We start from the raw sequence: 26,615 nt of genomic DNA, 5'->3' as shown, positions 1-26,615 counted from the left end.
CATCAGAGTGGCTGACTGTTAAACCATTCTCTCAGGGGAATAGGAGTCTCCTCTCGCCCTTCACAAACTACACTTCCCAGGATTCTTTGGGGGAAGCCATGACTGCCTGAAGTGAAATCAAAGTCTGGTGTGGGTGTGGCCCCCTGATTAGCCAAGCCCAGCAGCTGTGAGGCTTTTAGGACACTGACAGTTGGTTCTTACTGAGCATGCCCCGCATTATCATTGGGTTCCAGCCAACATTTCTTAAATAATGAAAAATCAGACAGGCATTTTTTTTAACTTTTAAACTGCAGAAGATGAAGGTCAGAGTATGGGGGAAGGTCAGTATTAGGATTACAGGTACTCTGTGAACATGGCTGATTTTTAATGAATTTCAACAGATTATGAGAAATCTCAGAGAAAAAAGTCCAAAAGGGCTCTGAGGTTTTTCTCTCTTTTTACACTTTGAACTGTCTATTCTCTCTGCCTGTTTTGTGTATCGCCATGAAAATTGACAGGGTTGTTAAGCAAGTGTTTCTGAGTTCAGGATTGTAAGTTTTGTAAGGTTTGGTTTGAAATGAGCTTATGGGAAGCATCAGAATGGCATGGGAGGTATTTTCAATTTAACATTGCGGAATGTGAAAAATCCACACTGGCTATAGTATAATATGGTGTAAAGCTAGAAGAGAAGAACTGCATTACTGGGTCAGAATTAAAGGTCCATCTACTGTGTTTTTAACACTGGCAATTCAGATGCTCCTAAGAAGCTCAAAAGCAGGGCTTGAAAGCGGTAGCCCTCCAGTGTTGTTTGTCTTTAGCATCTGTTGAGGAGAGGTAAACTTCCTCTGAACATGGGGGTTCTATTTTAGTACACTTTCTGAAAGCACAGCACTTCACTTTGCAACATTGTTAGTTCTGTTTTCTCCTCTTACTCATAAATAGGCTAGTGTCAAATTAAGAAATCATAGCAGAAAATGTGTGGTTTTTTTTTCAAAGGATGCTTCCTTATGGATGATTTTACCCAGAGCAATTGCACAGCAGGTTTACAAGTGCAGCAAAAGATGTTTGTGGCACTGTAGTTAATTAAGTCCCAGCACTGGCAAACATGGTAGCCTGGTGACAGCCAAGAGTGATTGCTGGTATAGTTTGTTAGCCTCATACAGTTAGCCATTCTGGGAGGTAGTTATGCATGGCATTAATCAGGGTCTGAGAAGGAAAAAACTTTAGGCATATGCAGCATAGTTAGTTGGAAGGGATGATTCATGTTTTTTTAAAAAATCCCCATGTGATAAAAAACTTAACTTATGCAAAAGCATCCATTTCAGGTCAGCTAAAAGTTTACACCTGCAGGTAAGGTCACCTGATGAAAGCACTAAAAGTAGTATTTAGTTGATAAATCTAGATCAATGTATAACTTTACAGGGAAACATATACAGACTGATGTGTGAAAGTCTAAGGTTATACCTTAGACTGTAAATGAACTGGTCCTTTTCTTTACCTAGCCAGGTTGTGAAGACTATGTTTGTAGTTTGAGCCAATAAATAAAGGATCAAACATTTGCCATGTGACCACCTTGAAGGGTGATTCATCAAGTTGTCCATTTGTAATAGAATCTATAAAAAGAGCCTCCCTTTGGTCAAATAAGGCAAGACTTTGTTTTTCAGATTCTAAACTTTTTTCTTGTTCTCTAAGAGTAACTTCTAACTGAACCATTTCACACAGGTGTTAAATCTGATGGTTATCAATTTCTTATCTCTTGTTGTAAGGACATTATTATTGTTTATTGGATTTCTTAACCAACCTTCACCTTTAGGGCAGTTTAGAACAATTTAAAAATACAGTATTAAAACAGTTAAAACAGATTACAATCAAGTGAGAGGTGGGTCCTAAAATATATATCTCAGGTTCCAAGGTTAGGGTAAAGAGGTGCATAAGGATGTAAGAAGGCAGTGATTTCCATTTCAACCAGTCTTTATCACAATCACCACTGTTTGCATTCCACTGCAGATAATTAGTCAATAATTATTTAATGGGTTGACAGCTCTAATATGGATGGATTACAAGCACATCCTAGGAGACAGTTGTAAAGATTAGAGGGGAGCCTTATTGGGAGATTGAAGAGGAATTGGTCACCCAACAAATGACTGCATTGAACAAGAAATATTTATATGTGCTAATTCCTTGGGGCTTTTTGTTTTGTTTCTTCAGATCCCAGGGTAAGAGGATGGCTCATGCTGGATTCTTACTTACCCACTTGTTCCCTCACTGTTGCATATCTGCTCTTCATATGGCTGGGCACCACATTTATGAAGAACAGGCCTGCTTTGTCACTCAGGGGTCTTCTTATTATATATAACCTTGGAGTCACAATGCTTTCATTTTACATGCTTATAGAGGTGAGTCTTTTTAATTTAATCCTAATTTTGTTATCATACTTTGGTTTGAAATGATTGGGATTTGGCAAGAATTGTTTTTCACAGGTAATTTATGTATGACACGTGTTCTTTGGAGACAATGCTACAGACCCCACTTTAAAAAAAAAACCTGACTGGTTCAAAAGTGGTAATGTCAGAACCCCCTTATAAGCATGGTTCATAATATAGATTATTATACACTCGGTCCTGAAATCCACCTGAAGGTCATCCAGTCCAATCCTTTGCACTGCCACTGATGCAAAGTGATTCACAAAGCTCCTATAAGGTCACTGAGATGACAAAATATTACCACTGGAAGCAGGAGCAATAGATCCACCGTGAATGTAGAGCAAGGAATAATTCAAACTATACTTGGCTGGATAGCTCAAACAACTGAGTCATGCCATATGCTACTGATCTTTGTGTGGGATAGACTGTGTTTGACATTTACCACATTGTCAGTGTTAGACAGTCAGCCCCATTTTGGGTATTCATTGCAGCATGTATCTTCTGCCATATTCAAATATTTGAGGTCTCTGAGGCTAGGGATGGGTGAGAATTTCGATTCAGTTCGCATTTCAAGCAAAATTGATCAAACTCGCAGTTTCTGAAACAATATGAGAACCAGAACACAGCCATCCTTCGAAATTCGCCTTTATTAGAATTTTGGGATGCAGTTTGCCAACTAAACAACATTTACAAAAATGCATATATTAGGGGAAAGTATGCATAAAAATGAATACATGAGTGAAAATAACATGCAAAAAGGCATGACATCATGAGAAACGGCTTGCAAAAATGCGTACCTTTGTCAAAACTGCCTACAAAAATGTGTTTATTTGAAGAAATTCACATAAAAATGGTGGAGAATTTTCATGAGGATTTTTTTAAAAATAAAATTCACAGATCACTGTAAAAATGTAGAGAACCAAGTTTAACATTGGAAAAATGTGAAACTGAGAGAACCGAAACAGACAGATCTTTCCATCCTTATCTGAGGCACACAAGCTGCAGTCTTTAAGTACTGGCTGCATTATATCTTAGCAGCCCATCTAAAACCGTGGATTAACCTGTGGCTCTTTGAAGATAATCTAAAAATAGGCAACCTACATAGAAAGCAGGGCTTCAATGAAGCAGGAACTCTGGAGTGCTGAACAAAGCAGAAATCCACCTCTTTCCCTGCACCTCACTCACTGCTTTTGCTTGTTAGATGATTGGTTCTCTCCACAGATCCCTCTTAACTCAACTGAAAAGAAACAAATCTCTCTTCTTAGCCAAAATCATTGCTTTAGTTTCGTAATGCCTTTGCTTATCCCAAAGGATGCTTATCCTATTTTGTACTGCAATAGAAAAGTCTTGCATCATCCACAGGAGATTCAGGTTCTGAGGCAGACCTTAACAAAGGAGTAATAGAGCTGATGAGGAAACCCTAAGAATATCTCCCCAACTTTCCTATGCCACTGAACCAACTCAAGACACACCTGTTGCATATGACTCATGGTCTCTAGCGTCTCCAGAGGTCATTTACTCATATCACAATGGATGCTTGTTAGTTAGGTTATCTTAGTGGAGGTATGGATGGATGTGAAGTTCCATTTAAATAACTGGACACTAACCTCAAATTCAGTGGGAAGTACTCAAATTCAGTAGATGAACAAATTGCCATCTGGTTGTACATCAATCTATTTCTGCTTCTACTGTATGTGCAGATCTTCCCTTATAGGTTTGAGTGTTTGTATTCATATATGGTACTTGGGTTGCATACTTAGACTGTTGTCACAGATTTCTTGCTGAATTGCAGTGGCTACTTTTGGCCTGTTCAGTTTGCTTGGTCTTCTCTTTCAGCTAGCTTTGCCAGGCCTTCTCTTAAGCCAATAAAAGTATATATAATGCCATCTTCAGCAGATTGGCATGGTCTGACTTCACCAAGTCAGTATTCAGAAGCGACTTCAAATTAGGAGTGTTCTCTTCCCCATTTTCTCACACATATTCAAACAGGGAAGATAATTATGCTTATCACAAAGCTGTCACTGTGAGTTGAGTCTATTCATACTTAAATTTTAGAACAAAGGCCATTTACTCGTATCACAGTGGACACTTGTTAATTAGGTTATCTAAGTGGAGATATTTGTTCCCTAAAATGAAATATCTAGATGTTTAGCTCCTAGGCAGAATTTTGTAGTATTTTATTATTCAGAAGCTAATGAAAAAACATATCCCAACTATCATGATGTAGAATTAACATGTGCTACACTGTTGCATACATGCTTAGGTTTGTGTGCTACAAGCTATAATGCAGACTTGGAGAACACTTGGCCCTCCAGATGTTTCTGAACTACAACTTCCATCAGTCCCAGCAAGCATGGCCAATGGCCAGAGATTATAGAAGTTCCCATTCAGCAACATCTGGAAGGCTAAAGGTTCCCCACACCTACTGTAATGGGAAGATGTCACAAAACAAAACACTGCTCTAGTATTGAAGGGATATTATGATAGTTCTTCAGAAACAGACTTGATGTATTTTCTGATGATTTCAATACTAAGATGGAAAGCTGTTACTCACATACAGCTTGCTCCTGTCAGCACCAGGCCATAGGTACTGCAGGCACCTGGCAGGATCAGGCCTGGCACCGGGTAACAGTCTCACAAGAGCGTCTAGGTGGAAACAAAATCCATACCATGCTGGAAAGGAAATACAGAAGACAAGATCACCCACAGGGTCACAACTAAGGAATCTGGCCTGGGAGGGTTTAGTAAGGATGCAGCACAACAATGGAAAGACTAGTAAGGAGGCAAGCAGAGAATGAGACCGGAGAACTAGAAGATAGCTGGTGCCTGAAGCCCAATCTCTAACCTGGAAGCATATATAGCCTGGCTGGGTTAGAGATGCATAATGGGCTCCTTGTGGTATCTCCCGTTTCTAGCAGTGGCATGTAGTGGCTCCATGTCAGTGGGGCGGTAGAATCCACTCCAGGTTTTAGAATATGAACTTTCATGGTGCTGAGCACCTTGGACAGCCCCTTCAAAGTTCAGACTAAAACCTGGAGCGGATTCCACTGCCCCACTGACATGGAGCCACCAACCGCCACTTGTTTTCTAGACAGAACCTTGAGGTTCCTTGCCTGCCTTCATGACCTCACACCACCTGTAACCAAGTCAAATGATATGCAGGCTACTCTAATGAATAAGAAATCCACGCTCCTTCATTTTCCTGCAAATACAATTGTCAGTATGCAGTGGTCACATTGCTCTTCCCATCAGCCTCTCCTTCATTCATCTGGATACAAGCAGCTACTCTCTGCAGTATTCTGACTGCAGACATTTGACATTTCAGAATTAAAGAGACAGTATCAGATACTGACCCATTCAATCAACTCCTTGGATTAGTAAAGTTAATTCCTAAAAACTGCCACAGTCCAGTCCACCTTCACCCAGAGGGTCAAAGTCGGCAACTTCCATTGAAATGGATAGTGTTTCCACCACAGCAATGCTTGGTGGATTGTTTTGTCCTGTCTCTAAATATTCAACTGCTAGGTTGGACCATCAATGAGTTTCTCTTGTAAAGAAAATAGGCCTATTTGCCTTTTAATTCCTGAAACAGACATCTTAGGGCTTTCCCAGACAATAAAAATCCCACATATTCACCTTGCCACTGTTCTCTGAGCATGTAGCCTTTAAAAAGCTAAATGTTTGTCACTTCTCAGCCTTTTGGCTAAGATCAAGTGTTAGTAAAGAAGCTAAATGTTTGATTGTCTACAAAATAAAAATAAAGTCTACAACAATGCAGGATGCTGATGAAGGGCAAGAGAGACAGTGTTGTGGAAGGTCACACCACTTCATTTTATTAAATGAAAATTCCTGACATGTTTTAGAAACCTTTTCTGCCTTTAAACAGACATATAGCGTACCTCTGAATAAGGATATTTGTCCTATGATTCCAAGGAGAGGACAAGTGAAAAGCTGTCCATGCAAATAGCTAGCGTAAGGAATTACTAATAGGCAATATCAGTTACAGGTCTGGCAACAAAGTAAATATGGTGCTCAGTTGTGTTTGTCATGCCTTTACCTACTGGAGTTCACAAACTGCACCGTCAGGCTAAAAAGCTGATGAAAGTTGGAAATGATTACAAGCACTTGGCAATGAGCATCAAGAACCTGGTTCTCAAGAGCCCTATGGGCAGAGCTTGGAAAAGTTACTTTTTTGAACTACAACTCCCATCAGCCAAATCCAGTGGCCATGCTGGCTGGGCTGATGGGAGTTGTAGTTCAAAAAAGTAACTTTTCCAAGCTCTGCCTATGGGCTTCAAAAACTTGCTTGAGCAAAACAAGAGTTACCAGTGCAATCCTATACATGCCTGCTCAGAAGTAAGTCCCATTCTTTTCAGTGGGGCTTACTCCCAGGTAAGTGTGTGTAGGATTGCTGCCAGAGTCACCAGTAATACATCTCTACACAGATACGAATGGACTTGATTAAAGTATGTTATAATAGGGCTACCTGGGCTATCTTAGCGATAACAGCAACACACAGGGGACAAGGTGGCCACTACAGCAAGCCAAGTTCAAGCTTTAGAACAGGGGAAGCCTCAGGCCTGGGGCCCAAATGCAGCCTTCCAGGCCTCTCTTTCTGACCCTAGGGACTCTCCCCGGGTGCCACACCCTTCTGAGTCACACCCCTTGCGAGTCCTGCTTTGCATCCTCCTTGATTAGAGTTGCCAGGTTCCTGGCCTGAGACTGATCCTGTATCTTTAGGAGAAGAGAAAGTCAGCCAAGTGCAAGTGTTCTTGCAACCCTGTAGTGGGAAAAATCACAAGGTGGAATTCTCCCTTCCCCCTGCACAACTTTTAAAGATACAGAAGACCTCTTGGTTGCCAGGCCCGGCCTCCAATAAGTCTTCTGTATCTTTAAAAGTTGTGCAGGGCAAAGGGAGAATTTCACCTTGCGGTTTTTCCCATTACAGAGTACAAAGGTAAAAATGCACATTTGTTTCTCTGTCCACTTTTGCCTCTGTCTCCGCCCACCACTGGCATGTGGCCCCATTCAGCCCACTGATACATAGCCATTGATATATATATATGATCATTCAGAACCATGGTTATATGCAAGGATCTCTAAATCAGTACCTTTATTTGAGTGATTAGTAATATGCTGACAGGGAATAGTTTGAAACGTTGTAGTCAGAGGGTTGAATTAGATTGGAACTAGAGTGTAAGTGGCGTAGATCTTGCTTCAGAGCCGACCAAGCATGTGTTCAGGCTCACAATCAGGCCTACCACATGGTGGTAGAGGCAGCAAAGAGATCCTACTTTAGTGCCTCTATTGGGTCCTCAAGGAGCTATCTGGCTGAGTTGTTCCATGTGGTCTGGAGGCTGGTCACTTCTGACTAGGGGGATGCACTTCTGGAGCACATGGTGTCCAGCTGTAGGCAGCTGGCTAAACACTTTGAGGACAAAGGTTCTCAGCTCTATAGTGATATTGTGGCAGTTCCAGCTGAGGTATCCAATGCAATTAAGGCCCCAGTGTTGTGAGATCAATTCCAGTTAATGCGGCCTGATGATGAGGACAAGATGCTTGCAGTGATGTGCCCAACCATGTGCTCATTAGATCCTTGTTCATCTTTGCCTATTAAAGCTAGCTAGAGTGGGGTGACTGAATGGGTCACAGGTGTAGTAAATGCATCTTTGTGTGATGGTGTGATGCCCACTGCTTTTAAAGAGGCGATGGTGTGTCCACTTCTTTAAAAGCCCATGTTGGACCCAATGGAGTGTAAAACTGTAGACCAGTTACCAACACACCTTTCTTGGCAAAGGTGGTGGAGAAGGTGGTTGTAGAGCAGCTGCAGGTATTCCTGGATGAGACTAATTACCTAGATCCATCATAATCTAGCTTCAGACCTGGTTTTGGAACAGAATCAGCTTTGGTTGCCCTGATTTCATGACCTTTGTCATGAGTGAGACGCGGGGAGTCCAACCCTGTTACTTCTGCTCGATTTCTCAGCAGAATTTGATACCATTGACCATAATATCCTCCTGGACCAACTCAGTGGGATGGGTATCGGAGGCACTGTATTACGGTGGTTCCACTCTTACCTTCAGGGTTGTGTCCAGAGTGTAACCCTGGGTGAATGTTCCTTGGGCTGCTGGCTACAAGGTTCCACAGGGTGCTATTTTCTCCCCAGTGCTATTCAACATCTGTATGAAGCTCATTAGGAGTTTTGGAGCAAGGTGTCAGCAATATGCTGATAACATGCAGCTCTATTTCTCCATAACACCTGAATCAGGAGAGGCTGTGAACACTCTGGACCACTGTCTGAATGCTGTAGTGGACAGGATAGGGCCAATAAACTGTGCCTGATTCTTGGGAAGACAGAGACTCTTTGGATAGGTGGTCCCCATGTCCGGAAGATAGGCAGGTTACTTGTTCTGGATGAGGTCGCGCTCCCTCTGAAGGACCAGGTCTGTAGCCTAGGTGCATTCCTGGATTCATCTTTGTCACTAAAGGCCCAGGAATCCTCTGTGGCTAAGAGTGCCTTTTTCCAGCTTTGTCTGGTTCATCAGCTACAGCCATTCCTGGACAGAGGTAGCCTGACCTCTGGTCCATGCGTTGGACCTCTGCGGCTAGATTACTGCAATGCGCTCTATGTGGGGCTGTCCTTGGCTCTGGTTCATAAGCTTCAGCTGGTGCAAAATGCAATGGCCAGATTGCTGAAGGAGAGCACATGGCTAACAACGTGTGACACCACTTTTAAAACATCTGCACTGGCTGCCCATCCACTACTGAACCAGGTTCAAGGGCCTTGTATTAATTTACAAAACCCTGAGCAATTTAAGTCCAGGGTATCTTAGGAACTACCTGAACCCTTATATCCCAGCTCAGTCATTGAGATCATCTGCAGGAGAAGCTTCACAAGTTCCCCAAGTTGGTGGGGCTCATTTAACATAGACATGAAATTGAGCCTTCAGTGTCATCGGCCCAGTTTTCTGGAATGCTCTGCCAACAGAGATTCAGCAGGCACCTTCTGTTTTAACTTTTAAGTGCCTGCTGAGAATCTTTCTGTTCCATCAGGCTTATACAGGCAATTAAGATGATGCTTTTTTCAAAACAGTTGACTTTTTATTGTATTTTTAATGTTTTTATTCTATGGTTGTTACTGTTGTTATTATTTTTTAATGTGTTGTAAACCGCTTTGATATTTTTAACGAAATAATGGTATACAAATATTTTCTGGCAATTTACAGTGGGTTGCTTCCAGATTAAGTTGCCCATAGTTGTCCCTGCAATCAGTGGGACTTAAGTCATGAACAACTCATCACATTGATTTCAGTGGGATCCAAGTTCAACTTATTTAGTCTGCATGCAACCCTATGTGAATTTTTATTTATTTATTTATTTTTGGTGATACCAGTGAAATTGCACATGATATTTTTAGAGTCCTGCCATTTTGTTACTGGTGAAGTTTTTGCTGTTTCATGATTTTGTATTCTTTTTTCTAACACTTGAAATTTTAGATGCTTAGACATGTTTCATCTAAGAGAAGAAGGATTTAAATTTGTTAGACCTGAAGAATATCAACCCTTTCTTCAAAAACTCATGTGTATGCAGTAATTAATAGTTATTAACAATGGGAATTTCTATTGAGAGTAATAGAATCTGTTTTCTTCTCTAGCTAATTCTTGCCACTTGGGAAGGAGGTTATAACTTACAGTGTCAAAACCTGACCAGTGCAGGAGAAGCCGACATCCGGGTAAGACACAAAAAGCAACCCAAGAATGAAAAGATGGCTGTGGGACTGATGGGAGCCATAGTCCAAAACATAGGGACGCAACCAGGTTGACAAAAGCTACTGTGAATGCCTCACAATTCTTTCTGAGGCTGCGATCATGTATACACACACTTAGCTGGGAGGAAGTCCAATTGAACTCAATTGGGCTTACTTCTGGACAGACATGTAGAGAACAGCACCTTTGTCACAAATATATGTAGCTTTTAGCAATAGAAAACTGTGTTTACTATTATTTTGCTCACCCTTATCTCTGCCTTTTAAAATTGTTCCATTGGGGTTTATTTCAGGTTCTGTTTTTTTCTCATTATTATCTCTTCATTGTGTAGCTTGCTTATGCTTGTAAAAGTTTAATAAAACTTTCTTAAAAATAAAGTTCTGCAGTAAGGTATGCACAATTTTTCACAACTAAGAAAACTTTACTACACATTTCAGAAAGAGCTGCAGGAACATACCTTTACTTTTAAAAACAAAATAAAACATGCCACTGGATGTTTTAAATCTGAAGTTCAAATCTCACTCATGTGTAATGAGAATCTGTATTCCGTTCATGTTACAATTGCAGTAACTTCACATGTGCATTGTTGAAGGACCTGCATCATACAGAGAATGGGGCTAGGTCCAAGTAGTGCCTACTCTTCCCCTGATCTTCATGCAATAGATATGGACATCTGCAATGGAAAGCCTTGGCTTTCCATGCATTTCTGGATCCCTGCACGATCGCAGAGCCTGCTCACATAATACCTACATGAAGGGAGCTTGCATAGCTTCTAAAGTATTCATATTGGATAAAAAAGCTACTTTTACACCTGGATAAGCTGTATAATAGAGCACATAACTGGCCAGAAATGCACAAATTCTGTATGAAGCAAAAGACACTGAAAAATATAACCATTTTTATTTTAAACTTGCTAGGATGCTAGTCATAGAAATTATGAGGTTTCTGGGATTCAGCTATCAGACTTGGAAGATACCCTCATCCCTATGGATTCCTTACAGCTTGATATCAGTTCTGATTCCCAGCAGCAGATTCCTGTTTTCTCTGTTCCGCGGCTTCAACCTGCACACTCTTGTGCTTCCTTTCTTTGACCTAAATATTTGTCTCTTAGTATCTATTCTCATGCCATGCCTTCTCTTAAACAGTCTGGATCCAGGCAGGACAGCCATAGTTTTCACAGCCATGTCCTCGAGGAAAATGCTTCCTCCAATTGTCTCAGTTTTAGAGAAGTATGTTTATTTTCTTTTTGTTTTTTGTATGTGTCTCATAGCAAAGCTGAAACCATAGAGTAGCTCTAATAAAGAAACTGCCTATCAAACGTGTGTGGGTGTGTCTGTATATATATCTGTATTCTTTATATCTTTAACCTTAGAGTTGTAAGTGAGGAAAGAAAAGAAACTGACATGAAAGGTATTATTTTAAATGCAGTTGCTGATTCCACTTCCCTCCCCAAAGGCTTGGTGCTGAATGCAAATTATATGGTTTTAGTACTGGCTTGCTCTTTCTGCTTCTCCCAAGCTGCTGAGGCCAGCTGGAGTGTCAGCTGGAGCTGCAATAGAAGTTTGCAGGGGTGGGGAATGGAAGGCAGAAAGAGCAGGACCATTGTTTGATTTATCTTTATTCTGTAAATCAGGCAGCTGGAACAGGGAATGGGGGGAAGAGAACCCCAGGAGTGGATTTTTTTGTGTGTAGAGGAAAAAGGTTATGGCAGGAGTGGGGAACCTCCAGCCCATTGGCCTGCCCATTTGACTCATGAGGCCATTTTGAGCAAGCCACGACCACCTGCCCTACAAATACATTATCAGCTGATCATCTGTGTGAGCAAAAATGGGTCACCTGATGTCATGGTGACATCAGATGATTGACCCATCTGGCAAACTTGGTCCGCAGAGGATGTAGGAAGGTAAAGATCCAGCCTGCCATCTGGATCTACTTTTCCACTCCTGAATTATGGGGTCAGCTTTCATACTGAAAACCCTTGACTAAGTATGTGCTTGAGACTCCTACTATCTAAATGTGTAGGAAGGCAGGAAAATGATTATGGAAAGGCACTATTCACATACTCAGAGGTACTTTAACTTGCATATTTTTAGACACAGCCTTAGTACTGAAGACACACTTTTAGGCTGAGCCCTTATGAATCTTGGCACAAACTAAGTTGTAGGAGAAGGGTAGAATTTGTTTATAACAAGAAGGGAGCAGAATTGTCAGGGAGAAAAACATTTGTGTAAAGATTTGTCTGAGGGAAAATGAGGGGGGAAACTAAGAGTGGACTGTTGCGTGGAGGGGAGCAGGGCAACATCTATAGAAACATCTACCTGCTGGTCTTCTTCCCTTGGAGGGACAGGAAGTGCATGTTCCCATCCACCAGAATTATGTGATGTCAACCAAAGTGTGCATTTCCCAGCTCAAATTTCAGCATTTGCAATGCCTCCCTCAAATATGAAGTGAGCATTACAGCACTATGAATTCTCAGGTTTGGATTTTAATCCAAGACAGAGAAGAAATGAAGACCTCCCTCCCACTATGCATTTGTCCTCCTTGCTGCTTCAGTATCATCCCACTTTCTAAGGCTGCAATCCTATCCACACTTACCTGGGAACAAGCCCCACAATGAACACAGTGCGATTGCACTGCACTGGGCTTTAACAATTCCCAACACAAGCTCTCTTGGTGGGAGAGAGTTCATCACCACTGGAATTTTTCAACAGTAAGTAGTGCATCTGTCTTGCATGCAGAAGGCCTCAAGTTCAATCCCCGGCATCTTCAGATAGGATTGGGAGAGGCTCCTGCCTGAAACCCTGTAGATCTGTGGCCTGATTCAGTAAGAAGGCAGCTTCCTATGGATTCTCTAATTGTAGTTTTCTGACAATTGAAGTGGGGTTAGGGCTGGCCCCATAAGAAGGTAAAATGAGGTGTTCACCTCAGGTGGCAAATTATCATTCCCCCTGCTCATTCAGCTTCATGGAGGGCAGAGTGCCCAGCCACAACAGTGATGCAGATGGTGATGAGGCTGGTGGCTACTACCATTCCTCCCCCTCTACAATGCACATGCGCAAGGAGGCAGACGAGGCAGGGTCAGTGCTCTGCATGCATACAAGTTTTAAAATGCCATTCCTCCCCCCACCCCCAAAGGGTAAATCTGTATTTACCCTTTCTGGGGGAAATCTAATAAGTAAAAAACAAAAGCAGAACTGTTGCCAACTGTCTGTTTGCAGATTACGTCCCCACTTGATGTACCCTTAGATGGCGTTAAAAGGGGATTAGGCCGATTCATGGAGAATAAGGATGTCAATGGCTTCTAGTCAGGATAGTCGAAGGCACGATGCCTCTGTACTGAAACACCAGTTAATGAGGAACAAGAGTAGGAGAGCGCTATTGGCCTCATGTCCTGCCTGTAGGCTTCCCATTGGCATCTGGTTGGCCACTGGGGAGGAACAGGATAATGGACTAGATAGGCTTTTTGGTCTGATCCTTATGGGTTCTTAGGAAAAACTCAGACATGGAATTTGTGTTGACTGTAGAAATAGCCATAGCAACCAGAGACATTTTCCCCATGAGGTACTACATCCCTCTGTTGAGCAGTCAGTTGCAAAATTAATCTCTCTCCCTCTTACTGGCATGGTGCTGTCAGGACAGGGCTTTGGAACAGAAGCACAGCAGAATGAGCAGGAGAGCACCCAAATATAGCAGGGCTGGCTTCAGTAGTGGTTGTTGGCTCCATGTCAGTGGGGCAGTGAAATCTGCTCTGGGTTTTTGTCCAACCTACCACTGTCCCACTAACATGGAGCTAACAACCACTACTGGCTGACTTGCCACATTTTGAAGTGAAAAAAGTAATACACATTACCAAACTGTGAGACTCTTACTCCTGTAAGACTGTTCCATCCAGAGTCTAAAATGAATTAACCACACCATTGCCTGCTGGTGCTGTTAAGTAGTAGGAGCACAGTTGATACGTTTTTTAATGCCATCTGAGATTCTTTATGTTGGTACATTCCTCCTTGCAGAGGAGGAACCACAGGCTTATCTGAACTAGAATGGAGTTAAAAATATGTGGGTTATGAAGTCATACTACTCTGGTTTTTCACTTCTCTTAAGAGGCTCCTGTTTTTGCCTGTTATTTAGAGGTAGATTGCCTCTGAACATAGAGGTTCCATTCACTTATAATAACTAACAGTTGTTGATAGATGGATCTTCCTCCATGAAGTACTATAAATGCAATGACTTGTATCCAACTTAGCCATGTCCATTAATTTCAATAGGCAAAGGCTCTTACCATATATGGAGTGAGAAATGCCAGACGTCCAAGCTGGATTTAGAAAGGGAAGAGGCACCAGAGATCATATTACAAACATATGTTGGATAATGGAACGGACCAAGGAATTTCAGAAGAAAATCACCCTGTGCTTTATAGATTACAGCAAAGCCTTTGACTGTGTAGATCATGAAAAACTATGGAATGCTTTAAAAGAAATGGGGGTGCCACAGCACATGATTGTCCTGATGCGCAACCTATACTCTGCACAAGAGGCTACTGGAAGGACAGAATATGGAGAAACTGATTGGTTCCCCATCGGAAAGGGTGTGAGACAGGGGTGTATTTTATCACCCTATTTATTTAATCTATATGCAGAACATATCATATGGAAAGTAGGATTGGACCAAGATGAAGGAGGTGAAAATTGGAGGGAGAAATATCAATAATTTAAGATATGCAGACGATACCATACTACTAGCGGAAAGCACAACAGCAGGGCTACAGCTCAACGTCAAGAAGACTAAAGTAATGACAACAGAAGATTTATGTAACTTTACAGTTGACAATGAGGACATTGAACTTGTCAAGGATTATCAATACCTTGGCACAGTCATTAACCAAAATGGAGACAATACTCAAGAAATCAGAGGAAGGCTGGGACTGGGGAGGGCAGCTGTGAGAGAACTAGAAAAGGTCCTCAAATGCAAAGATGTATCACTGAACACTAAAGTCAGGATCATTCAGACCATGGTATTTCCGATCTCTATGCATGGATCTGAAAGTTGGACAGTGAAAAAAGCAATTAAAAATAAAATCAACTCATTTGAAATGTGGTGTTGGAGGAGAGCTTTGCAGATACCATGGAATGCAAAAAAGACAAATAATTGGGTGTTAGAACAAATTAAACCAGAACTATCAGCTAAAATGATGAAACTGAGGTTATCATACTTTGGACACACATCATGAGAAGACATGATTCATTAGAAAAGATAACAATGCTGGGGAAAACAGCAGGGAGTAGAAAAAGAGGAAGGCCAAACAAGAGATGGATTGATTCCATAAAGGAAGCCACAGACCTGAACTTACAAGATCTGAACAGGGTGGTTCATGACAGATGCTCTTGGAGGTTGCTGATTCATAGGGTCGCCATAAGTCGTAGTCGACTTGGAGGCACATAACAACAACAACAACTCTGAGTAGAACTAGCACTGGCTACAACCCTATATGTGTTTGACTTGTCTTGTAGGTCATGGCTTCCTAGCTGTTTTTCTCCTTATCTGTGGAGCTATTTTCTTGCATGCAATTTAAATTCCTGCTTTCTGCTTGTGGCACACACAATTGTGTTGATTGTGTGGGCCCTACTACTGGACTCTGCCTCATTCATACACAGGAGAGTCCCTATTATCCTCTGTGAAATCTTAAGAGTGTCCAACCAGGACCTGGGAGACCAGGATTCAAATCCTCACTCAGCCCTGAGCCTCGTTGGCTGACCTTGGGACTGTCACTGTCTGTCAGCCTAATCTACCTCACAGGGTTGTTGTGGAGATTAAATGAGGAGGGGGAGAACCATTGTGCTCCTTTGGGAAAAGGTGGAATATAAATGTAGTAATAAATAAATAAATAGTCACAGTTGAGATACACCACCCTTTAAAATATGACACACAGCACTCCTATACCACTGAAATTGATTTAGTCTGGCAGAATAGGGAGACACTGTAAGTATTACACAAATAATGTACTCCAATTTAAGGGGCATCTGTTTGTAGCAAGTGTGCTGCTTGTAAATGAAAAGCATTGTATTTACTCCCACCATCATATGTAAGAATTGCTCCACATTGTCCAGGCCAGGGCCATGTGAAATGCCTGCCTTCTTTCAATTCACTATCCATTATTAGAGTTTGCTATTCTGCTGCAAAGCTCCTCATGAATTGTATAGTTTTGCTAGATTGTGATGTTGAAGAGTAAACTAGAAGCCTTGCTGGGAAAATGTAAAGGGGAAGGCATTTATAAACAGCAGCTGCTTGGTCTGCATTGCATACTAAGTAGGTTCATTTTGTAACACAGAAATTCTAAATACAGTTGCTCAGAATTGAATCCCACTGAAATCGACAGGGCTTGCTGCTAATGACATGTGTTTAAGACTGCCTCTAGAAACTACAGCTGAAGTCTAATCCACACTTACTTGAGAGCAGGCAACTCTTCACGGTGCATCCAGGATGGCCAATGGTCACGGATGATGGAAGTTGCAGTCCAACAACAGTTGGAAGACCACAGGTTCACCATCCCTGTTTTAAGCAAAAGCAAAAAAAAATCTTATGAGCTTTGCCTAACTAAAAGATTCTTCAAGGACAGCAGAACATGTTCCTCCAAGAAGAGATATTGATTTGTCTGTCTTGTTCCTGCAGGTGGCCAAGGTGTTGTGGTGGTATTACTTCTCTAAAGTCATTGAATTTGCCGACACTATTTTCTTTGTGTTGCGGAAGAAAAACAGTCAAATTACTTTCCTTCATGTTTATCATCATGCCACTATGTTTAACATCTGGTGGTGCGTCATGAACTGGATACCTTGTGGACAAAGTGAGTATTTGGAGATGTAGACTTAAAATATAACAAGACAGCATACCTAGAGTGACTTCATTTGTGATAGATCTAACTGCAGATCTCTGTTCTGCCACTTTGGAGAATGGGAAGGTGGATCTATTTAGTAAACATGGACAAAATGTTGAGTAAACAATTAAGCTCACTCTCAGTCTGAAGGAAACACCTACCTGCAACAACTCAATTGCCAGTTTGCTCTGCTGAAATGTTCTGCAGCATTTAATATATTATAGACTCAACTTCAGACATCCCCTGTATTCAGCAGAGGTTGTGATGGATAAAAGTACACAGAACAGCTAGAGTATTTCAGCACATCCCTTGAAATTGCAGATTAAAATTCCGCATGAATCCTTCCCAATCTTGGATGGTGAGCATTGTACTTTCTTTTCAGTTTATTTGTGCAAAGCAAAAGATTGCAGGGATTTACGTAATCCTCTCCTATAGTAAAGGTTGGAGGGCAGTCATAAATCTGCTTTCCCAAGGGTAACAATGAAGTAAAGATGATTTTGGGTTATGGGTATATTAATGCACAGACATACCACACATACAGAGCCTTACTGGTTGCAGTTTTTAAATGACGGAGTAAGTGGGGAGAAACTTTTCCAAAGAAAAAGCGAGTTGTTATTGTTGTTAATTTGATTGTTTACCCGGCTTTCACCCTAAGTTCTCAGGGTGGGTCACAACAATTTAAAATACAATATTAAACAGTTTAAATTAAAACAAATTACAAACACAGGAATAAGGCAGGTCTGAAAAATATACATCTCAAGTCTCAAAGGCCAGGGTTAAAAAGGTGCATCTTCAGGATTTGATGAAAACTGCACAGTGGATGCTAGGCACACCTCTATGGAGAGGGAGTTCCACAACTTAGGGGCTGCCACAGAGAATGCCGTCTCCCAGACAACCTCCCCCTGAGCTTCTGAGGGTGTCAGAACTACCAATAGGGCCCCTTCTGCTGATCTTAACACCTGAGAGGGTCAGTAGGGAAGGAGGCAGTCTTTCAGATATTTGGCGCTTTAAACGCTAACGTGAGCACCTTGGATTGGACCCAGAAACAAACTGGCACCCAATGCAGCTGTTTTAAAAGCGGTGTTATAGGAGTTCTGAAAGGAACCCCAGCCAGTGATCTGGCTGCTGTATTTTGGACCAGATGAAACTTCCGAATTGTCTTCAAGGGCAGCCTCACATACAGTGCACTGCAATAATCCAGACTGGAAGTTACCAGAGCATGTAGTGCAATGGCTAAGTCGTTTCTAAATAAATAAATAATTTCTGTCCAAAGGGGCCATAGCTGGCAAACCAGCTGTAGCTGGAAAAAGGCACTCCTAGCCACCAAGGCCACTTTAGCTATTCCCATCACCCTCAGGTCAGGTTTGACAGCTGACCACCTGTCAGTCACTTGACATCCCAATGATGTCTGCAAAGTTTTTGTCCACAAAGTCTGAAATCAAACCATGAAGGTAAAGGCACAGTCCTGATGAGCTGATCATCAGTGGTTACTTAGGGCTTTGGAGGCACTACCAGTCAATCATCTGTGCTTGCAAACCATCTTTACCTGCCCCACACCGGATGTTGTATATGACATCAGGTGCAGGGCTGGTGGGCATGGCTTGACCAGAAAGGTCTCATGGGCCAAATGGGAAGGGTTGGTGGGCCTACCTAGGCCCATAGGCAAGTGGTTCCTTATCCCTGGGATACAGGAAGATGTCTACTGAGCATGTCCTGTGCCCATGGATCTGATCATAATCATTCATGCCATATGTTGAATGGACACTGATGTTATACATTTTCCTGTCCAATAAAAACAAAATGAATGTTAACTCAATGCAAGCCACGTAGGTCAGTGTTGTCAGCATTACACATGAAGATTGTTTGTACTATTTGTTCCAGCTGGTGAGTAGATAAACAGTGTAGATAGCCTGTGAAGCTCACACATCCCTCCCGAGCCTATTGCCTTCCCAGGCCAGTGCCTCAAGCTACTGCCCAGGTCATCTGCCCCTTAATCCAGCCTTGCTACCCCAGCAGCAATTGTGAGTCAAACAGGCTTTAGGGTTTTCCTTTCTGGGAATTTCCCGTCCCTGACCCAGTTATAAAGAAAGCTATATGGGCTACAAAGAGGGAAACAGCATCAACTCATAGAACCATAATTATGTAATAGTTCCATGTCCTAGTAATATAGGCTGTAAATTTTGATGCTAAGGGAAACCCCCACAAAATTCTACAGTTCGTTATATTGTCAGTGAACTACAGCATTAATTCTCAGAAACAACATTTTGCAATGAATCATGATGTGTTTATTTTAAATCATCACAGGTTTCTTTGGACCCACCTTGAATAGTTTTATCCATGTCCTCATGTACTCCTACTATGGGCTGTCGGTCATTCCATCCATGCACAAGTATCTATGGTGGAAGAAGTACCTCACTCAAGCACAACTGGTACTCTTATATCTTTGCTCATTCTTATTGATCATAGTTTCAAAAAAATTTAAAATCCTAGGTCAAGCTTGTAGCAAAGCCACTTTGAAATGAAGACAAAGCTGAGGAGAAGAAAAACCCTTTAATATTTAATAGCAGATTTGTTTCCTTCTTTATCAAACAATACTTCACACATTGGTTTTCTTTTATGTACTTTTGAGATGCTTTATATGTACACCTAAAAATGGAATTTAGGACTACTTACATTTGGATCCCTTTCTTCTAAAGTTTGGGGTTAGGGGCTTTAGTGTCCTGATACAGAGGTATATTGGATTTAAATGAGATAGAACTCCTAAACTGTTTCTATCTCTTAACAGAGTATATTTTGCAAAGTGGAATGAGAATTAACCAGTCCACCCCCTCATACAGACTAGCTGAATAAAAGCAACAGAGACAGTTTTCTTTGATAAAAAGTATTAAGAATGTTTACTCACAACCTTTTATATGTTCAGGAAACATAGGCTCTAGCTTGGAGAGAAAAGATAGAAGTTAGTAACAGATTTTAGTCCATGATTAGGATCATCTGGCCAAGGGAGCCTGTGGAGGTTTCTCCCTCCTGGGGCTTACTGGAGGATATGCATAAGAGAACAACTCTTAACAAAGAAGAGGAAGAGAAGAAGGAAGTAACACCTGTCAACAGGAAGTTACATCACAGTAAACAAGCATAGAGATGTCCTCAAACTCTGACATCTCCCTACCAAAGCATGCAAGCTTGCTTATCCCAAGTTATGCCATATAAGTATGACTGTCATTTTAAGAATGGAAGTGGAGATTGGACAAGAAGAAACAGTTAGGAAAGATGACTCAGTGGCTTGTTCAATAGTTATGTTCACCTTTAAGGTGACTATAGATAATCAGCAGCATTCATGGGGTAGAGGTTATGCCATTTTATCAGCCAAACTCTTCAGTGAAGGTATGAGGCAGTGGCTAGAGATTTGAACCCAGCTCTGTATGGCCCAATTCAAGCACTCTATACACTTGTCAGGAAGGTGGCATTGGCTAGTGCTCCCTGACTTTGTGCATTGCCATCTAATGTACAATGACAAGGACCCACAGCCAATCCTGTCTTCCAAACAAGTGTACCTACTGTATATGATGAGAATCAATGTGATGTAGCAGATGACAAACCCAGTAATGTGCAGTCCTGCAAAAGGAGTGTGTGAATCAGCCCTGGCCCATTTGATCCCCCAATTTGTATGCAACACAAATCTTCTGAGGTGAATAGGCCTAATTCTACGTAGGATCAGGCTAATAACGGGTACCATCTCAGCGTAGTTGTTCCAACTGGCTCCTCCCTCTTTGCCCTTGACAGCAAAGAGGCTTCCTGTCCTGGGAGTAGGGAGTAAGAAGTGTGCAGCCAGGCAATGAATCACTCAATTGGCCAGCACTTTGAGGAGTGTGATAAAAGTCAGTGGGAACAGCTATAACGACCTAATGAGAACTGAGGGGGTTAGGCTTTACTATTCTGGAGCAATGGCAAGGGCTGGAAGAACATAAGAAGAGCCTGATGGTCAGGCCAGTGGCCTATCTAGTCCTGCATCCTCACAGTAGCCAATCAGATGCCTGTGGGAAACCCACTCTCCCCTCCTGCAGTTTCCAGCAACATATTCAGAAACATACTGTCTCCAACTAGGAGATGGAGCTTAGCCATCTTGCCTAGCAGCCATTGATAGCCTTATCCTTCATGAATTTGTCTAATCCTCTTTTCAAGTCATCCAAGTTGGTGGTCATTGCTTAACTATGCGCTGTGTGAATACTTTCTTTTATCTGTCCTGAATCTTCCAACAATCAGCTTCATTGGATGTCCCTGAGCTATAAAGTTATGAGAAAGGAAGAAAAACTCTTCTCTATTCGCTTTCTTCATGCCATGCATAATTTTATACACTTCTATCATGTCACCTCTTACTCACCTTTACTGTAAACTAAAAAACCCCAAATAGCGCATCCTTTCCTTGGGGAAACGCTCAAGATATTAAAGCCAGAGTATGGCACGGCTCTCTGAAGCAACCTCCCCGGTGAACAGCACATGTAGCAGTCCCTAAAACATTCACAGCCATGCTTTTGTTGGTCTTGACAGAAGCGTCAACAGGTGTGACTAGTCAACACTAGTTATGCGACTTTCTAAATAGCATTTATGTAGAGCCACCTTCAAATTATTATTCACACTGAATAACATTTCCCTCTAGCAAAACAGCTATTCCAACCTCTTTGGTATAAGGGACACCGCCGTTTTAATATTCATTAACAACCTGAGTATTAAATGCATGTCAGTGGTGACAGAGCAGAACTTGCAGATGACACCTTTTATAATCTGTGAGAAGGGAGGGCCAATGTCACCTGGGCAAGGCCTAACCCTGAAAACAATACTCATAACTTTTCTTTTTTCAACAGATTCAGTTTTTGCTCACTATTACACACACACTGAGTGCAGTTGTGAAGCCATGCGGATTTCCATTTGGTTGCCTCATCTTCCAGTCCTCATATATGGCCACACTGGTCATTCTATTTGTTAATTTTTATGTTCGGGTAAGTTGAACAGGAAGAGAATCGTGTATTTAAATGTAATGACAGTAGTAATGAGGTGTCTTGAAAATCACGTTTCTAGCTTTAATGGAATCAGGCTTGTTGCTTTTCCCCTATGTAGATTTTTAAAAAATACTAAGTATTTTACTTGAATTGCTCATTGAGTTGAACTTGAAGGGGGCACAGAACTGCCGTTAAAGGAAACACAGTCATGCCATCAGCAATTATGCAGCATTCACTGCAGTGTGATCTAATGTTTCTTATTGGCGTGTCCAATTCTGCAATGGTAAGGGCCTTTGTTGCAGGCTTCTTGCTTGCCTCCTGCTCCTACACCATGTGGAGAAAGCAAATATGACAGCAAAATCAAATTGAACAGTCACTAAGCTAGATAAGAGCACAAGCGTTTACCAAGTCAACATAATTCAGCAAACTCCATGCAAATGCAAGTAACAAAGGTTTAGCAAGCGGGTGGTGACTATTGGGAAAAACAGTAACTTGGCTGGCTGCAATCCAGTCCTACTTGCAGATGATGAGCAGGCCAAGATGGCAATGTGTATTGTCATCCTCATCAAAAGAATTTGGCCACTTCACCCAGAGCCAGGCCTGGTTGAGCATCACAGTGCAGGTGCATCAGCTGTATGGGTGGAAACTGCTTCTGTGGGCAGACCTTCCTTGTTGAATCAGAGTTAATATATTTAATCCAGTATATTTACATCCCACCTTTCTTCCAAGGAGCACAAGGTAACATGACTCTACTCCTTCCCATTTTTATCCTCATCCTTCCCATTTTTATCCTCACAACCACCCTGAATGTGACTGGTCCAAAGTCACCCAGCGAGCTTTATGGCAGAGTGGGGATTTGAACCTTGGTCTCCCAGGTCCTAGTCCAAATGCTCTAACCACTATACCACACTGGCTCTTATCCCTTCTCCAAGTACAGAAGGGGCCACAACTGTACCCACTTTAGTTCCAGCAACAGATTCTTAAGTGAAAGCAGGAGCGCCTTTCCACATCAGTTTTCTTCACAAATAAATGTGCCTTGTTATTAACTTGTTTCACACTCTCCACTCATTTTTTTTTCAAGGCTGTGCTTCTGCTGTAGGAGATAATTCATTCTTGTGATACTCAAAAGTTACACAGTTATATCTAGGAAGATGCTATTCTTTGAAATGGTAGTACACTCAGTGCTCCTGATAAGAACTGTGCTGTTCACATCTCAGCAAATCTAGCACTGGCATGCCTACCTTTGCATTTTCAAAAAAGATAGTGACAAAGCACAATAAGGCAACTCACTGCCCGCCCCCCCAGCATCATTTCATGAACCTCATAGAAAGTCCTCCCACATGCATACCTACATGCATCATTTTTCATAAAGGTGGGGTGAATGAACAGCAGCCTGGCTAACCCTTTGAATCGAGGGATATTGGAGAATTCCAATGAAAATGGGAACAGAAATGGCCAATGCTCACTTATTTGTGCACACACCATGGCGTTATAAGTAATGGATGAATCCCCCCTCCCATTTGCATTGTTTCTTTCACATTGAAATGATTGGTGTGGTATAATGTAATTATAACATAAGAAATGTAAAATATTTTGTTGAACTACAGTTCCCCTCAGCCCCAAGTAAGCATGGCAAATGGCCTGGGATTATGGGAGCTGTAGCTCAGCAACAACTGGAGAACTAAAGATTCCCCCTATTAGATGTAGATAAAATAGTTCTCTGTTGGTACTTAAAATGCCACATACAGTAGGGCTCCACTCATACAGCAGGTTAGGTTCCAGACCCCCGCCGAAAAGCAAAAAGCGCTGAAAAGTGGATCAGCTGTAGCACAGGGGTCTGGAACCTAACTCGCTGATCCTGCCGGAGATCAGCTGTAGTGCGCTACATCTGATCTTCCCCTTCTCTGGAGTGATCAGATCAAGCGTGGGAGTCTGATTGCTCCAGAAGAGATTAGCTGTAGTGCTGTTCAGCTGATCTTCCCCTCCGGCACAAGCAGATTGAGCACAGGAGTCTGATCGCACCAGACGAGGAGATCAGCTGTAGCTCTCTACAGCTGATCTTCCCCTGCTCCAGCCCCCCCCCCAGCTGATGACCCCGCTGGCACCGTATTAGCAGAACGCTGAGAAGTGGGCACCGAGAAGTAGTGCCCTGCTGTACAGGGCTTTTTTTTTGTCTGTGACAGAACCTCTTTTTTGTGGCACCTTTTTTTTGCTGCCCATGCCAGGAATTTTGTGCTAGCACCCATGGCACTTTGATCAATATGTGTACAGGCTCCTCGTGTCTATTTATTACCAAAAAAGGATGGGCCTCACATAATGATAGAAACCCAGAAACTGAATGACAGTTAAAAGCAAACATGCACTCATCAATTGGGCTTACGGGGAGAAACTCATTGCAGATTGTATCCAAAATTTGTTTATGTTAATATTTGCAAAGGCTACTATAGTAAATGAAGGCCGTATCTAATGTTAGTCCTACTCAGAGCAGATGTATTAAAATTTAAGGGGCATTTGATAGGTCTACTCTGTATAAAACTTAGTTGGAGACAATTCTAAGTATTTTATTTTGTGCTGTGACATTAGCAACACATTATACAAAAACCTTTGGAATAAAAACTGGTGCAGGATACATAGGCAAGAGACACAAACAATATGACAATTGTTTATAGATAGGCATTTTAACTGTAGAAAAAGACCCTTTGGATATGACTAAAAACATTCAAGTATATTTAGAAGAGGTCCTGATTTTGATGTCCTCTATTTTTCCTTTCAGACGTATCAGAAAAGACCTTCAAGGACTAGTAAGAAAGAGGCCCCTCTGGTGCCAGAAATCAAGAACGGATTCCATAAAGATTACATAATAGCAGCTAATGGTGCTTTAAATAAAAAAGCACAATAATATATTTTATTATATTGTAGTATACAAAATTACTTCTTTTGCTAAAAAAACACATGAATTGACTAGACAATTATACTCAGCTTTAGTACAAGGTCTGACTCAGTTTGGTTACATTTAGCAGTTCTTTTACTTCCAGTTTAACTCATAATTGATTACTTTTTTTTAACAATGTAGGTTTTAATATTTTGATAAATATCTCCATCCAAACAGTGAGGATAAGTAAGCCAAAACAAAGCCACACTTTGTAATTTTAAACATGGGCAGAATGTCTGACAAGAGTTGTTCCTTGGGACAATTAAAGTACAAGTATGCTTGGAATGGAATCCTGTTTTTTGAAAACTAACAGCAGACTCCAGGCAGCTTCACATATACTAGTTGTACTGACATGCAGCATAATCTCTGTGTTGGAAAAGTGTGTTTTATTTATGTTTGCATAGCAACACAAAACCCGTTTCATTTTTCTTCCCCTTTTATGGAACCTATTTCCAGGAAAAAAAGTGACTTACATCCTCAAACATTTTGCTATTGCTTTTGTGGGGCTGGGTGCGGGGAGACACTACTCTTACCCATAGTTCTAGCAGGAGACAATAGACCCTGAGTAAAGCTCAGGAGCACTAGGCTTTATTCCACCCTCATGTGCCAACTAAAACATCTGAGCTGCATTGTCTGCCATGAAACCATCTGAACCTTGGTATATCTGCCACCCTTTAAAAATGTGGTAGAATGTAAGTTTACTAGATGAACCACAACATGCTTTATGTTCAGAAGTAACATGGGAAATATGAAGAGTGCTATTTAACAGCATTATTGCAGTATGAAAGGATATAGCTGATGAAACCTGTAGCACAATCCTGTTTACTCAGAAGTAAATCCACCCAAATACAAATGGAACTTACTCCCCAGCTAGAGGTGCACAGGATTGCAACCTTAGCCACCCTTTCAGATTAAAATCAAACCATTGGACTATTTAACAACAGCCCCCTATTCTGCAGCTTAATTCCTGGTGCATGAGCTTTGCCTTCTTACTTTCTTGCTATAGGTCCATGTGATCCATGTATGCTTCACCATAAAACCAACCTGAAACATACTTTCTTGAGATCTGACTTTTAAGTGCTTCTCTCTCTGCCCTTGTCTAGCAACCACAGTAGCTATTTTAGGGTTGGTCTGTTACCAGCACATAAAGCCTATTTACAACACCTTGGGTGCCATGGCCTATTGTTGCAGTGTTAAAAAGTTGCATTCTGCCCCACATTCAATAAATGTCATCATAGCATACAGTCCCCTTTTAAACAGTTTATCTTGTGGCCTCATTAGTGAGATACTTAACAGGGCAGGGATTCATTTCCCGTCTATGTATGATCACTCTGGAAATTAGCAGTGACAGATCTTGTTTTTGGTGGAGCGTTTATTCCCATGAGGAGCCTAAGAAATTCTGCTAACCAAACAGCTGTTTGATTCTATTCTGTAACAAAACATTACCAGCAGGTAGTACTGCAGCCAAAACAGCTGTCTTGCTGCCCTCAGAGTAAGAAAAACACAAAGCATACCATTCCTCAGCTATTATTCAATTCCCATGTTACTATCTTGCTCCTGGTTGGTGAAAAAGCAAGGTCAGCTACTTTAGACAATTTGACATCCTAGACATGAAGCAAAAATGCCAACCCTTTGTAATGGGAAGAGGCCATC

General features: G+C 41.6%; 1 protein-coding gene across 2 annotated transcripts in view; it reads left to right on the top strand.

Annotated features, from left to right (window-relative positions):
* The window catches only part of ELOVL2 (ELOVL fatty acid elongase 2), a 62,008-nt gene extending 36,761 nt beyond the window's left edge, over window positions 1–25,247 (top strand). For both annotated transcript variants that reach the window (XM_061591933.1, XM_061591935.1), the window contains exons 3-8: window positions 2,188–2,375; window positions 10,057–10,134; window positions 16,835–17,006; window positions 19,341–19,465; window positions 21,896–22,030; window positions 24,804–25,247. In XM_061591933.1, the coding sequence (XP_061447917.1) occupies window positions 2,188–2,375; window positions 10,057–10,134; window positions 16,835–17,006; window positions 19,341–19,465; window positions 21,896–22,030; window positions 24,804–24,929 (824 nt within the window). In that variant the 3' untranslated portion in view covers window positions 24,930–25,247. The remainder of the gene's footprint in view (window positions 1–2,187; window positions 2,376–10,056; window positions 10,135–16,834; window positions 17,007–19,340; window positions 19,466–21,895; window positions 22,031–24,803) is intronic.
* The last annotated feature ends 1,368 nt before the right edge of the window (window positions 25,248–26,615 follow it).

Source organism: Rhineura floridana, chromosome 1, assembly GCF_030035675.1.
Source record: "Rhineura floridana isolate rRhiFlo1 chromosome 1, rRhiFlo1.hap2, whole genome shotgun sequence".
NCBI classification, from domain to species: domain Eukaryota; kingdom Metazoa; phylum Chordata; class Lepidosauria; order Squamata; family Rhineuridae; genus Rhineura; species Rhineura floridana.
The sequence above is the reverse complement of the archived record's forward strand: the minus strand, read 5'-3'. Positions and strand labels throughout refer to the sequence as shown.